General features: G+C 40.4%; 1 protein-coding gene across 13 annotated transcripts in view; it reads right to left on the reverse strand.

The window, feature by feature from the left end:
* Positions 1-14,790, reverse strand: part of stat4 (signal transducer and activator of transcription 4) — an 85,956-nt gene that overhangs the window by 937 nt on the left and 70,229 nt on the right. For 11 of the 13 annotated variants that reach the window (XM_067228722.1, XM_067228739.1, XM_067228768.1 and 8 more), the window contains 7 exons: positions 3,067-3,202; positions 2,426-2,478; positions 2,237-2,331; positions 1,029-1,165; positions 559-750; positions 414-459; positions 30-129 (listed from right to left, as the gene is read on the reverse strand). In XM_067228722.1, coding sequence (XP_067084823.1) covers positions 30-129; positions 414-459; positions 559-750; positions 1,029-1,165; positions 2,237-2,331; positions 2,426-2,478; positions 3,067-3,202 — 759 coding nt within the window. The remainder of the gene's footprint in view (positions 1-29; positions 130-413; positions 460-558; positions 751-1,028; positions 1,166-2,236; positions 2,332-2,425; positions 2,479-3,066; positions 3,203-14,790) is intronic. The other 2 variants (XM_067228731.1, XM_067228813.1) reach the window with 2 other exon arrangements.

Consider the following 14,790-nt stretch of genomic DNA (forward strand, 5'->3'; position numbering starts at 1 on the left):
TGGGGGTGTATAAAGGGTGACATACTCACAGCTGTCTCAATCTCAAAGGGCCTCAGTTGCTGGTTGAGCATGTCAAACATTCCTGGTGTCATAGGAGGTTCAGGGGATGAGCAGAGGGGCAGTGTACTGCTGGGATTAGGGCTAGGACAATTACAATAGAATAAACTGCACCAAACACAACCTATTATCTAAGCTTAATACTTTTTCATAGAGCCAAAGTGACCCAAATTACAAAAATACACTATCAAACCAAACATTTAACAAGCACTCCGAACTATTATGAATCTTAATACTGGTATACCATTATCATACATTATTATCACCACAAATCACTTCACATTGCATGTCTTGTAGCATATAGACAGTAAATCCACAAAAAATTGGACAGTTATCAAGATAAATTGTGTACTCACTCCAAAGTGGACATGGGGACCAACATTGATGGTATGTATGGAAAGACTGCAAGAAACCACAATGTGGACTTTTAATAGCAAATGTCAACATTGAAAATGCTTACAGAAGCTGTCATTTTAAACTGAGTCACAGACAACATCTTGCCTTTGTTTTGCTGGCTATTATAATGCCGGCCAAATGCCTCGTCTTTGGGGATGTCGGGGTAGAGAAACTTCAATGGGTTTTCAGGCACTACCCCATCAACCATGACCTTGTAGTTGCGGATGATGTCAGCAAACGGCAGTGCACTGAGTCGGTTTTTTGTGTATGGCTCAACTGAAATGAACTTAGCCTCTCCTGCAGACACACACAATGAGCATTTACATTTACATTACAATTAGTCATTTAGCAGACGCTCTTATCCAGAGCGACATACAGCAAGTACAGGGACATACCCCCCGAGGCAAGTAGGGTGAAGTGCCTTGCCCAAGGACACAACGTCATTTGCACAGCCGGGAATCGAACTGGCAACCTTCTGATTACTAGCCCAACTCCCTAACCGCTCAGCCAGTTGCAATAAACTTTTTCCTTCTCAATTAACCATTAGGGAATTGACCAGATAGGCAGGCCCCTACCATTATCATTGTGCTCCACCCAGGTGAAAGTGATGCCGCCCAAGTGGCTCTCGCTGAAGCGTAGCAGGAAAGTCCCAGGCTCCTGATCCTTTAACAAGGCCCTCTCTGTTTCCTTACTCACAAAACCCATGATGTAACTATAGAGAGCAAAGTCACCCATTATTAATGAATAATCACATACAATTAGGATTTTAGCTAAATCAATGCTTTGACATTTGTTGGAATGGCTATAACATCTGAAATAATAATAGATGTCAAAAATGTATCCAAAACGTCTGAGATTTGAACCACCAGTATAATATTCCAAGCTGATATTGCAAACTATACTGCCATAATGAACGCAAAACTGTCTTTCTTTAAAGGTCCCATGACATGAAATGTTCACTTTAGGAGGTTATTTAACATTAATGAGTTCCCCTAGCCTGCCTTTGGTACCCCAGTGGCTAGGAATTTCGATAGGTGTAAACCAAGCCCTGGGTATTCTTCTCCGCCTTTGAGAAAATGAAAGCTGAAACGCTCAGTTTTGAAAATGCTGGTTTTATGTCGTCATAAATACGAAGGTTACCTCCCCTTTCTCTGCTTTGCCCGCACAGAGAATTTGGCCCACCAATGAGAAAATGAGCTACGACCGTGCGAGCGCGATATTGGTTTCCCTCGAGACATCATGGCTTGCAAACGACTGAAGCATGGCAGTTAGCCCCGCCTCTTCTTCCTCATAGCATTTAAAGCTACAGACACAGAAACAGCACATCCTGAGGAAAGCTCATTGTGGGACTGCTTGTAGTGGCTGTAATTCTGCACCAAGGCTGAATTTCGGGAATAACGGGGATAAACTTCTGATACAGTATTAGGGGACCACGAAGGCCAATATAAAAGCATCCAAAAACAGCATGTCATGGGATCTTTCATGGGAGAGGGAACATAGTCATTTATTTGCATGCAAATAACGTGTTACAACATATAATAGACAACAGCATTTTGGCTGAAGAGCTGCTCTACTGTGGTTTTTGAAGGAGGAGCACTCTTCTTCTATACCACACTAAAAAAGTGGCAGTTTGACCTTGTTGTCCAAAGTGCGACATGGTGAACATTTTTGGACAGTTTTCTATCCCAACTCTCTCCGAGAAAATGTGATGTTCAGTACAGCAGCTTTTGAGCTAGGCATAAATAAATACGAGATTTGAAGTTTGGCACACTTGGAGTCTCACTTGTCATTCCAGATCGGAAGAAGATGCTTCTTGATAAGCTCCAGGATAGAATCCAACCACATCCAAAAACTGAATGGTTTACCCAGAATATTCTCCTGTAAAACAGACCAAAATTTCTTTTTTTATAACACAATAAATAAATAAATATCTAGTATTTTACAAAAGAAGCCTGAAACTACAAACACATACTTTGCAGAACTTGGACCAGGACACCTGACAGTCACTGTGAGAGACTTGTTGACCTAAAGTATGAAATATGAAAAGTAGAAAAGTAGTAGAAAGATAAATCATTGTATATATTTCTACTTCTTTTTTTTTTACTTCAATGAAACAATTATTATTACTCAAAGCAATTAGTGACAATAGCCTTTAACCTTAAAAATAACCCATATCACATCTGCTGCTGTTGTAGTTATATAGCTATGATCCAGTTTAGTTGACTTAGGGTTGAGAGCAAAGACATTGTGATAGAGACACAGAGAATCTCTTTTCAAGGGGAAAAGAAGGCGTAAAATACACAAAGACACAGTCTCACTAGTCAAAGTCTTTAGAATTGTAGATTAAAAGTAATCCATTAATATGTTATTAAGCTTTATTACTCTTACAAATACAAATTGTATTATTGCTATGTTACAATCACTGTCAGTAAAATGTAAAACATTTAAATGTAAAAAAAAGTCTTGTGCACTACCAGAAGTGGCTATCTGAGCAATGATACATCAAATATACTTCCCAATGCTCTTACTGTGATAATAACAACCCAACCCAAGACAGTGGTATACATGTGTTGCATATATTGTAGTCTGAATTGTGCAATCAGCTAAGCATACCCAAGAGTTTTTCTCCAAGCATATTTAACTGTTCCTTGTTAAGACCTCGTCCAGTAAAGGTAAAGAACTGCCAGCCGAGGACCTCAGATAGCTGGTTCCAACTAGCACGGGGAGGGCTGCCAAAGAACCCCATATTCTGTTTCATCAGAGAAAGAGAGAATATTTATTATTAATATATATATATATATATAAATTTAAAAAATTATGACGCCAGCAAGAGTAACTAAATCTCACAGATAAGGAACATTTTACAACTAAACAAATTGTGGAAACATGTGTATCACATGTACAAATTAAGTTTCGACATGTAAAGGGATAGATTAGAAATCAAGAGAGTTGACTAACACAACCACCAGAAGGCAATTTATGCTCATAAGACAGTAGATTTTTTTTGGCCTAGTTTAAACTGAGCTGATTGAGCACTGACATGGTGTGTTTCATTTGCAGAGTATGGGAACTTTTAAAGATAACTTTTAATACTGGTGTTGAAACGTTTCGACAGTGGGGCCTGGAAAGCTCAATGAGTGGAGGTGATAGTTGTACAATTGACCTTTCGCAAAAGCCCTGCCCACCTTAGTTACAGTTGCTAACCCATCAAGCTTTGCTTCGTTTAAAGTGGCGTCTCTGGCACTGAATCCCTGGTGGGGCACAATAAACTTTGTATCGCCATCATCCAAATCGTCAATGAAACTACATATCCTACTTGCTCAATGATTCTGAACACAAACGCACCATATCATTGAAATCACAAATGCACATAACCTAATGTGGAGAGAGGGATATGGCTGACATCATCGACAGTAATGGCATTTGATCTCACACAACCAGTATATTCACATAATATACAGAATCGCATTACAAATCCAAAGGTATCCAGCAGAATGGTCCGTGTACCTTGTGGCCATTGGTTTTTCTATTTTGCAACCCGTGTTGACAAACGCAAAATAGGGCCGCAATATCGTTTTGTCACTTTAGTAAGTCGAACACACATTTAAGTATAACGGCTTGTTTTTGGTTGTTAAATTTTTAACCATGTAACAGAAATGGTATAAAGAGCCATTAATCGATGTTTTGATTATTCCATATCCTTTATGCTGATATCTGCAAAAGATGAAAAATAGGCTCGTAATATCGATTTTTCCATTTCGGATGTCAGAACCAGATGATGGGGAAATACGTGGTTTCCGTTGTTTTGTTTTATTTTGGAATAACGGAATAACCATATAACACAAATGGTATTACGAGCCATTTACTCGTTTGTTTGATTATTCCATATCCTTTATGCTGGTATCTGCAAAAAATGAAAAATAGCCTCGTAATATCGTTTCGCCCATTTTGGATGTCAGAACCAGATTAGGGGGAAAGGCTTGGTTTCCGTTGTTTTGTTTCATTTTGGAATTATGGAATAACCATATAACACAAACGGTATAACAAGCCATTTACTCATTTGTTTGATCGGCCGTATTATGCATACTGGCACAAGTGAAAAAGAGAGAGGGGGAGAGACGTGTAATGATTGGGGGTGTTATTACTTGCGAACACCAGAGGGCAGCAACGACTAGCTTTAAAAAAAAATCCGGTGATCTGTAGGCCTACAATCTTGACGACATAGCAGCAGGTTCTTTAAGACACACACACCAAACTGGAGGCACATGTTGACCGAGTTTGCTAGTTGCTACTTAGTTAATAAATCTTTGATGAACCCAAGTTTCTTTAATATATATTAGAAACATTACAAGACAGGGCTCCAGTGTGTGTTCAAACAAGGCCAAAAGTGCCATACGGTATCAGTTGAAAAAGACAATCAGACCCGTGCAAGAAACACTCCCCAACCCTCCCTCCCCCCACCTAAATTACCGCTTTCAGTTCTGTTGTACGTTGTAATGAAGTGCATTAAGGCAATCATAGTAATAAAGTTGAGGTCATGTGGACTACCTTTGCAGTTTACATAGACACACAACTGACAGAGACTGTTGTGGATACTTTTTTCAAAGTTCTGATCATAATCTATGTCCAAATTCAACTTCTTCAAAGTCCAAAAACAGCACGGAGCAGCAACGAGAGGGTTCCCCGGAAAATCTGATTTCCCTTGTCTGTGTTGCACATTTTATATCCAACAAATTACACCCCTGAACTTTAATGACGTGCATTGAGGCAATCATTGAGCAAATCTTCCCTTTTTATTTATAAAAAAAAACATATTATTTTCTCATGTAACTTTTATTCAGTTTGGATTAAATGTAGAGTTAACTTGACCTAAAACATTACATTTAAATCTATTCAATTGTGCAAAAGGCCATTGTAGTGACAATACAATTGTTGTCCTTACATCCATCAATGTACAACACGTTTTAGCCTACATCAATGCATTCATACCGTGTTACACACAATTAAAAAATGTCCTTTGAAAGAAAATTACTGTTCTGCTTGTGATGATTCGTATATCAGCCTACACTTCTGTGCTTAAAGTTAGTATACTAGCTTGAGACCACCATAGCTATGGGAATGAGAGTGAATGCAATTAGAGTGGTGGCTGTGTCTACATACAATATTTCTTGTTTGTTTATAATTTGCATATAAATGTGTACACAACAGTTAGTTCCAACCAAGTAGGTCTACTTTAATTGGACAGGAGGCATTCCATGAGTGCTGACATTTGACAGCCTCAGACAGCAGGGGGGGGGCAGTTACACTGGGGCCAGAGGTTCTGTTATAGAGGGGCCAGTTACATTAAACATTATTGTTGTCATATAGTTTTCTTCACTGCAGTGCATTAACAGGCAAAAGCAGTGGCACACCCAGAAATGTTTTATAGGAGTGTCCAGATGGGGCCACTGAAATCCTGGGGTGGCACTCCAAAATCAAAAGCCATAACTGAATTTCAGGAATTGTATTATGCTGTTGTAGTATATAGGTTAGTTGAAAACAGCAGCGGACTGGGGAAGGGTGACAGGATGACAGGATCTGAGTGTGGAGATACGTGGATTTATATGCCGGAATGTTTTATATACAGTACACAGTCATCTTTTGTGCATCTTTTTAGAGTATAGAGACTTGTTTAAACAATTGTAAAGCGTGAGAAGGTAAAGAAGTGAGTGGAGAAAAAAGAAGCAGAAAAGTGCAACACCCTCCCATTACCATTATCTCTAATTCACTCTCCTGAGTCTCATCTGTGTTGTATGTCTGAAAACTGCTATAGTATGGGCCTACATGAAAGTAAGTCATTGGACTTGTGTGGGGAGGGTTTGACAAGTGTGATGACTGTATTCCTCCACAGATACCATGGGCTTGGACATGGAGTTGGACCAGTTACTATTCACTTTGACTTGATGGGTGTGACCTGTGAAGAATAAATGGCACCATGCAATGGTGAAGGGCTATAACCCAGGGTTGATTGCAACTGGTGTTGGAAAACACATGTAGTAGGGCAGAATAGAGGAACTGGGCACAATGTACTGATTTGGTCCCTGGTTAGTCCCCAAAAACGTGGCAGAAACAGCAGAAAATATTAGATGGCATTGCATCAAGGCCCAATTGGAGCAGAAGTCATAGGATATTTACAATTGTAGTAGGCCAATAGATCTGTTTTAAAAGTTCAGGGGTGTAATTTGTTGGATATAAAAGGTGTAGCACAGACAAAGGAAATCAGATTTTCCTGGGAACCCTCTCATTGCTGCTCCGTGCTGTTTTTGGACTTTGAAGAACTTGAATTTGGACATAGAATATGATCAGAACTTTGAAAAAAGTATCCACAACAGTGCCTCTGTCAGTTGTGTTTCTATGTAAACTGCAAAGGTACCCCACATGACCTCAACTTGCTCACTATGATTGCCTCAATGCACTTCATTAAAACGTACAACAGAGCTGGGGGGCACAGATGGCTGAGCGGTTAGGGAGTCGGACTAGTAATCTGAAGGTTGCCACTTCGATTCCCGGCCGTGCAAAAATGACGTTGTGTCCTTGGGCAAGGCACTTCACACTACTTCCCTCAGGGGAATGTCCCTGTACTTACTGTAAGTCGCTCTGGATAAGAGCGTCTGCTAAATGACTAAAAATGTAAAAAAAAGGTGAAAGCAGTTATTTAGGTGGAGGGAAGGAGGGTTGGGGCGTGCAGTGTTTCTTGCACAGGTGTGATTGTCTTTTTCAACTGATACCGTCTGGAACTTTTGGCCTTGTTTGAACACACACTGGAGCCCTGTCTTGTAATGTTTCTAATATAAATTAACTAGCAACTAGCAAACGCGGTCAACATGTGCCTTCAGTTTGGTGTGTGTGTCTTCTACTAAAGAACCTGCTGCTATGTTGTCAAGATTGTAGGCCTACAGATCACAGGATTTTTTTTTTTTTTTTAAAGCTTGTCGTTGCTGCCCTCTGGTGTTCGCAAGTAATAACACCCCCAATCATTACACGTCTCTCCCCCTCTCCCTTTTTGACATCGATTAATGGCTCATTATACCATTTGTGTTATATTGTTATTTCATTATTCCCAAAAAAACGAAACAACCAAAAACAAGCCGTTATACTTAAATGTGTGTTCGACTTACTAAAGTGACAAAACGATATTACGGCCCTATTTTGCATTTGTCAACACGGGTTGCAAAATAGAAATTAGAAAACTTATAGAGTTGTATACTGAGAATAGAAGTGAATAGAATACTGAGAAGAAATCGATAACCAATAAATTAACAGTGGATTTGTGCGATCACGGACGACTCTTTCTCGCCTTAATGCCATATCCATATGTTGCCTATAAACAAGACACGCTGCATGTGCGATCAAACTGTTGTACATTATAATTGCCATGGATATTAGTCCGATTTTCCAACTTACACCTGCTCCACACTAGGCGTAAAATTTACACCCAGGTGCAACACATACAGTTAGGTCCATAAGTATTTGGACATTGACACAATTTTCATCATTTTGGCTCTGTATACCACCACAATGGATTTGAAATGAAACAATCAAGATGTGCTTTAAGTGCAGACTTTCAGCTTTAATGTCAGGGTATTTACATCCAAATCAGGTGAACGGTGTAGGAATTACAATACATTTTATATGTGGCCCCCCCCTTTTTAAGGGACCAAAAGTAATTGGACAATTGGCTGCTCAGCTGTTCCATGGCCAGGTGTATGTTATTCCCTCATAAAGGGAGTTCGTTATTTCATTGACAAGGAGCAGATAAAAGGTCTAGAGTTCATTTCAAGTATTTGTGTTTGGAATCTGTTGCTGTCAACTCTCAATATGAAGTCCAAAGAGCTGTCACCATCAGTGAAGCAAGCCATCGTTAGGCTGAAAAGTCAAAACAAACCTATCAGAGAGATAGCAAAAACATTAGGTGTGGCCAAATCAACTGTTTGGTACATTCTTAAAAAGAAAGAACGCACTGGTGAGCTCAGCAACACCAAAAGACCCGGAAGACCACGGAAAACAACTGTGGTGGATGACAGAAGAATTATTTCCCTGGTGAAGAAAAACCCCTTCACAACAGTTGGCCAGATCAAGAACACTCTCCAGGAGGTAGGCGTATCTGTGTCAAAGTCAACAATTAAGAGAAGACTTCACCAGAGTAAATACAGAGGGTTCACCACAAGAGGTAAACCATTGGTGAGTCTCAAAAACAGGAAGACCAGATTAGAGTTTGCCAAAAAACATCTAAAAGAGCCTGTACAGTTCTGGAACAACATCCTATGGACAGATGAGACCAAGATCAACTTGTACCAGAATGATGGGAAGAGAAGAGTATGGAGAAGGGAAGGAACTGCTCATGATCCAAAGCATACCACCTCATCAGTGAAGCATGGTGGAGGTAGTGTTATGGCGTGGGCATGTATGGCTGCCAATGGAACTGGTTCCCTTGTATTTATCGATGATGTGACTGCTGACAAAAGCAGTAGGATGAATTCTGAAGTGTTTCGGGCAATATTATCTGCTCAGATTCAGCCAAATGCTTCAGAACTCATAGGACGGCGCTTCACAGTGCAGATGGACAATGACCCGAAGCATACTGCGAAAGCAACCAAAGAGTTTTTTAAGGCAAAGAAGTGGAATGTTCTGCAATGGCCAAGTCAATCACCTGACCTAAATCCAATTGAGCATGCATTTCACTTGCTAAAGACAAAACTGAAGGGAGAATGCCCCAAGAACAAGCAGGAACTGAAGACAGTTGCAGTACAGGCCTGGCAGAGCATCACCAGGGACGAAACCTAGCGTCTGGTGATGTCTATGGGTTCCAGACTTCAGGCTGTCATTGACTGCAAAGGATTTGCAACCAAGTATTAAAAGTGACAATTATATTTATGATTGTTAGTTTGTCCAATTATTTTTGGTCCCTTAAAAAGGGGGGGGCCACATATAAAATGTGTTGTAATTCCTACACCGTTCACCTAATTTGGATGTAAATACCCTGAAATTAAAGCTGAAAGTCTGCACTTAAAGCACATCTTGATTGTTTCATTTTAAATCCATTGTGGTGGTATACAGAGCCAAAATGATGAAAATTGTGTCAATGTCCAAATACTTATGGACCTAACTGTAAATGCTATATTATTGAAAACCAGATGCAAAGCTGTTGATTGATTAGAATTGCCACTAAAACATAGAAGAAACAAAGGCCAAATGTGGAAGACCAGATAGATAGAGTTTGAGTGCCAGAGAGAGAAGTATGTGTGTAGGCCTCTCCCATGAAGGACTACATAGCTCAGATATTGAGAACTACAACCGCCTGATGTCAGGGGACAGATTTGTGTCCTTAGACTCAGTGTCCCTGTGCAGCTGGGCGGCATGGCCCCACGTGGGCCTTGGAAAGAGAAAGTAGAGGAAAAGTACTGGCAATGTAAATTTTGTGACTATTGACCAACTGGGTGTGAAATACATAAATGCATCTGTGACCAGAGATAATGTACCAATGACAAAAGATCTTAAAATAATGGAAAGTAGATATATAGGCAAATGTCCAGAGAAAAAGGCCAGTCAGACTCCGGGGTCTACTCACGTTTGTTGGAATCAATCCTTTGTGTTGGATTCAAATAAACACTTTGCATCTTACTTTGCTGCCTTTTCCGTGCTGTTTTAAAACTTGGATATTGGATAAAAAACTTGGATATTGGATAAAAACTTGGATTATTGTACTTCGACAATTTGGCGAGCTAGCATCCAGGAGAATTAGAGGATCCCAGTCCCTGTGCGGGGAAGCCCTCGGACAAACGCCCCGGCCACCAAATTTAAAAGGTAATCAGATTTTTTATTTTTAATATCTGCTCAATTATGTGTGTGTCCGAGGTGTGAATCCACCCAGGCAAAACTGATCCCTTTTTCCAAAAGAACCTATTTTCTTCAGATAAGATTAATACATTCATAGAGCACGGAGGCCAAAGTACGATGCAAACATTTTTCTGTCTATATGTACTCTGTGTGTCCTGCCTGTTGAGAAACCATGGTGCGGAAAGATTGAATGATTAACATGTCACGTACAGCTATAATTTTCTGTTTGCTTGCTTGTTTAACATTCGCTATCATCTTAATCTGGATCGCCATAGCAGCAAAACACAGAGATTAGGTTCGAGTTAATCGTTGCTGTGCGCTTGATCTGCCAAACAACTGCTGAAGCGCATAGTTTGGGAAAGCACAGACGGCTCGGACAGGACACCCATGGTCATTTACTTCACAGACAGGGGGTAAAGTAATCTGTGTACGGTAGCAGTATACGAGGTAATATCCGGCATATTCCCTTGGTAAAGAGGGAATGGTTCTCTTGGTAAAAAGAGAATAATAGCATACTCCTTTGGTAAAGAAGGAGTGAATATTCATATTCCTTTGGTGAAGAAGGAATGTATGTTCCTTTGGTAAAGAGGGAATGAATGTTCATATTTCTTTGGTAAAGAAGGAATATATGCTCTCTTGGTAAAAAGAGAATAATAGCATACTCCTTCGGTAAAGAGGGAGTGAACATTCATATTCCTTTGGTGAAAAAGTAATACATATTCCCTTGGTAAAGAGGGGATGAATATGCATATTCCTTTGGTGAAGAAGGAATATACAGTTAGGTCCATAAGTATTTGGACATTGACACAATTTTCATCATTTTGGCTCTGTATACCACCACAATGGATTTGAAATGAAACAATCAAGATGTGCTTTAAGTGCAGACTTTCAGCTTTAATTTCAGGGTATTTACATCCAAATCAGGTGAACGGTGTAGGAATTACAATACATTTTATATGTGGCCCCCCCCTTTTTAAGGGACCAAAAGTAATTGGACAATTGGCTGCTCAGCTGTTCCATGGCCAGGTGTATGTTATTCCCTCATAAAGGGAATTCGTTATTTCATTGACAAGGAGCAGATAAAAGGTCTAGAGTTAATTTCAAGTATGGTATTTGTGTTTGGAATCTGTTGCTGTCAACTCTCAATATGAAGTCCAAAGAGCTGTCACCATCAGTGAAGCAAGCCATCGTTAGGCTGAAAAATCTAAACAAACCTATCAGAGAGATAGCAAAAACATTAGGTGTGGCCAAATCAACTGTTTGGTACATTATTAAAAAGAAAGAACGCACTGGTGAGCTCAGCAACACCAAAAGACCCGGAAGACCATGGAAAACAACTGTGGTGGATGACAGAAGAATTCTTTCCCTGGTGAAGAAAAACCCCTTCACAACAGTTGGCCAGATCAAGAACACTCTCCAGGAGGTAGGCGTATCTGTGTCAAAGTCAACAATTAAGAGAAGACTTCACCAGAGTAAATACAGAGGGTTCACCACAAGAGGTAAACCATTGGTGAGTCTCAAAAACAGGAAGACCAGATTAGAGTTTGCCAAAAAACATCTAAAAGAGCCTGTACAGTTCTGGAACAACATCCTATGGACAGATGAGACCAAGATCAACTTGTACCAGAATGATGGGAAGAGAAGAGTATGGAGAAGGGAAGGAACTGCTCATGATCCAAAGCATACCACCTCATCAGTGAAGCATGGTGGAGGTAGTGTTATGGCGTGGGCATGTATGGCTGCCAATGGAACTGGTTCCCTTGTATTTATCGATGATGTGACTGCTGACAAAAGCGTTTCGGGCAATATTATCTGCTCAGATTCAGCCAAATGCTTCAGAACTCATAGGACGGCGCTTCACAGTGCAGATGGACAATGACCCGAAGCATACTGCGAAAGCAACCAAAGAGTTTTTTAAGGCAAAGAAGTGGAATGTTCTGCAATGGCCAAGTCAATCACCTGACCTAAATCCAATTGAGCATGCATTTCACTTGCTAAAGACAAAACTGAAGGGAAAATGCCCCAAGAACAAGCAGGAACTGAAGACAGTTGCAGTAGAGGCCTGGCAGAGCATCACCAGGGACGAAACCCAGCGTCTGGTGATGTCTATGGGTTCCAGACTTCAGGCTGTCATTGACTGCAAAGGATTTGCAACCAAGTATTAAAAGTGACAATTAGATTTATGATTATGTTAGTTTGTCCAATTATTTTTGGTCCCTTAAAAAGGGGGGGGGCAAATATAAAATGTGTTGTAATTCCTACACCGTTCACCTGATTTGGATGTAAATACCCTGAAATTAAAGCTGAAAGTCTGCACTTAAAGCACATCTTGATTGTTTCATTTCAAATCCATTGTGGTGGTATACAGAGCCAAAATGATGAAAATTGTGTCAATGTCCAAATACTTATGGACCTAACTGTATGCTCTCAGGGTAGGGAAATAGATAAATAAAAAGGCCAGAATTCTTGCATGTAAATACGCTTATGTAAAATAATGAGTAAATATTAGATTAAAGTCATATAAAGACTGTATATCACTATAAATAGAGAGACTAACTCAGATCCAGTTTACACAAGTTGTAATTTGGTCGTCTGGAACTTCCATTGGAGACAGACGGACACTGTCCCTCATTACTGTTTAAAATTTGAGAGAAATAGACTCATCTAATTGGTTGTTAAAAAGTATATATATACAGTTATAAATTTGGCTAAAATTCCCCCGATTGTCCTTTAAGGATTTAGTATTAGTGTGGCATTATTCAAACCGGTGAATAACTGCAAACCAAAAAGCTTGTGTAAACTGTATTTTTTACTGACAGTGCAAAAAGTGTAAAAACCATAAGCTGAGCAGCTTATTTTCTCACAAAATATTTTCAAGTTGCTTAACATGAGAATGTTTTAACTATAAAACTGAGAAAAATAGGCTGACATATAACGTTTAAATAACATCCCTGACCCGCAAAATATTCATTTTAATCACAAGCCGCCCCCGTAAATAGAAGTAGTTTCCCTTAAACCCGAGAAATTATATTTTAGAGCGAAAACGCATGTAAAACTAGGTGAAATCCGTATAAACCTGAGGTGATCGGAGAAGCGAGAGTTTTGTGAAAATAACTCATTTGAGTGAACTAGGAGGAGAGCTCATTTTCAATGCTTCATGGTTATCGTGAGTTTATAATTGAACGTACCGACTGAACTGTTCATAAGCAGTGTATGGCCAGAAACAGCAGTGGGTTGCCAGAAGTCCCGTACCCGCAGTCAGATACGACTAGGAGTGTCAACAGTGTGATAGTCTGTGGCATCATTACTGAATACATTTTCTAACACCCACTCTCTCTTCGGGACTCTCCCTCGCGCCCAGCGCAGGGCTGCGCCTAGCTGCTGTCTCAAAACTGAAGTTGATACACTCCCCTGTTGCCCCCACCCTCGCATCTCTCTGAACTCTCTCTGAACTCTCTCCGAACTCTCAAAATCTATCCAAACTATCTAAACTCTCAACTCTCTTTCTCTCTCTCTCGCCCTCTCTCTCTCTACTCGCCCCCACCCTCTCAACTCTCCCCCACTCTCCCCCTCTCTCCCCCACTCTCTCTCTCTCTCTCTCTCTCTCTCACACACACACACACACCCTCTCTCTATCACATGCACACCCTCTCTCTCACGCTCTCTTTCTTTCACACACACCCTCTCTCTCTTTCTCTCTCTCTCACACACACACACTCTCACTCACTCTCTCTCTCACACTCACACACACCCTCACTCTCTTTCACACACACCCTCTCTCTCTTTCACACACACCCTCTAACTCTCTCTCACACACTCTCTCTCTCTCTCTCACTCACTCACTCACTCACTCACTCACTCACTCACACACACACACACACACACACACACACACACACACACACACACACACCACACCACACCACACACACATTCACACTTCCACACCTCCACCCGTACACACAAACTTCTTTACACACACATACACACACACCCGTGCATAGGGATGGGTGTCGAGAACCAGTGAATCGATTCCTTGGAATCGTTAGCAAAATTCCTTAACGATTCTGTTAACGATTCTCTGTGCCGTTAAACAATTAAAATGCTACGTTTAATAAGGGATTAAAAATCGATATGCTCAGTTTAATAATGGGACACGCGAACGTCTGTCTGAATAAACTATAAAAGTTCGCGCATAGACAGACTGCAGCCAACATGGCAACTAGGAAGACGCGTTCTAAGGTTTGGTTGTATTTCACATGACAAAATGACAACAACGCCATTTGTAACGCATGTAAAAAGTCAATTTCGTCGAAGGGAGGAAATACTACAAATATGAAGAAGCATTTGAACACACAGCATGTACCGAAGTTGGTAACCCTTCCTTTTACAGTCCCTTAAGTACTAGGTATTTACATAGAAAGTAAAGGGTATGTTATGTGTTTTATTGGGTATTACCGA

Source organism: Osmerus mordax, chromosome 2 (assembly GCF_038355195.1).
Source record: "Osmerus mordax isolate fOsmMor3 chromosome 2, fOsmMor3.pri, whole genome shotgun sequence".
NCBI lineage: Eukaryota > Metazoa > Chordata > Actinopteri > Osmeriformes > Osmeridae > Osmerus > Osmerus mordax.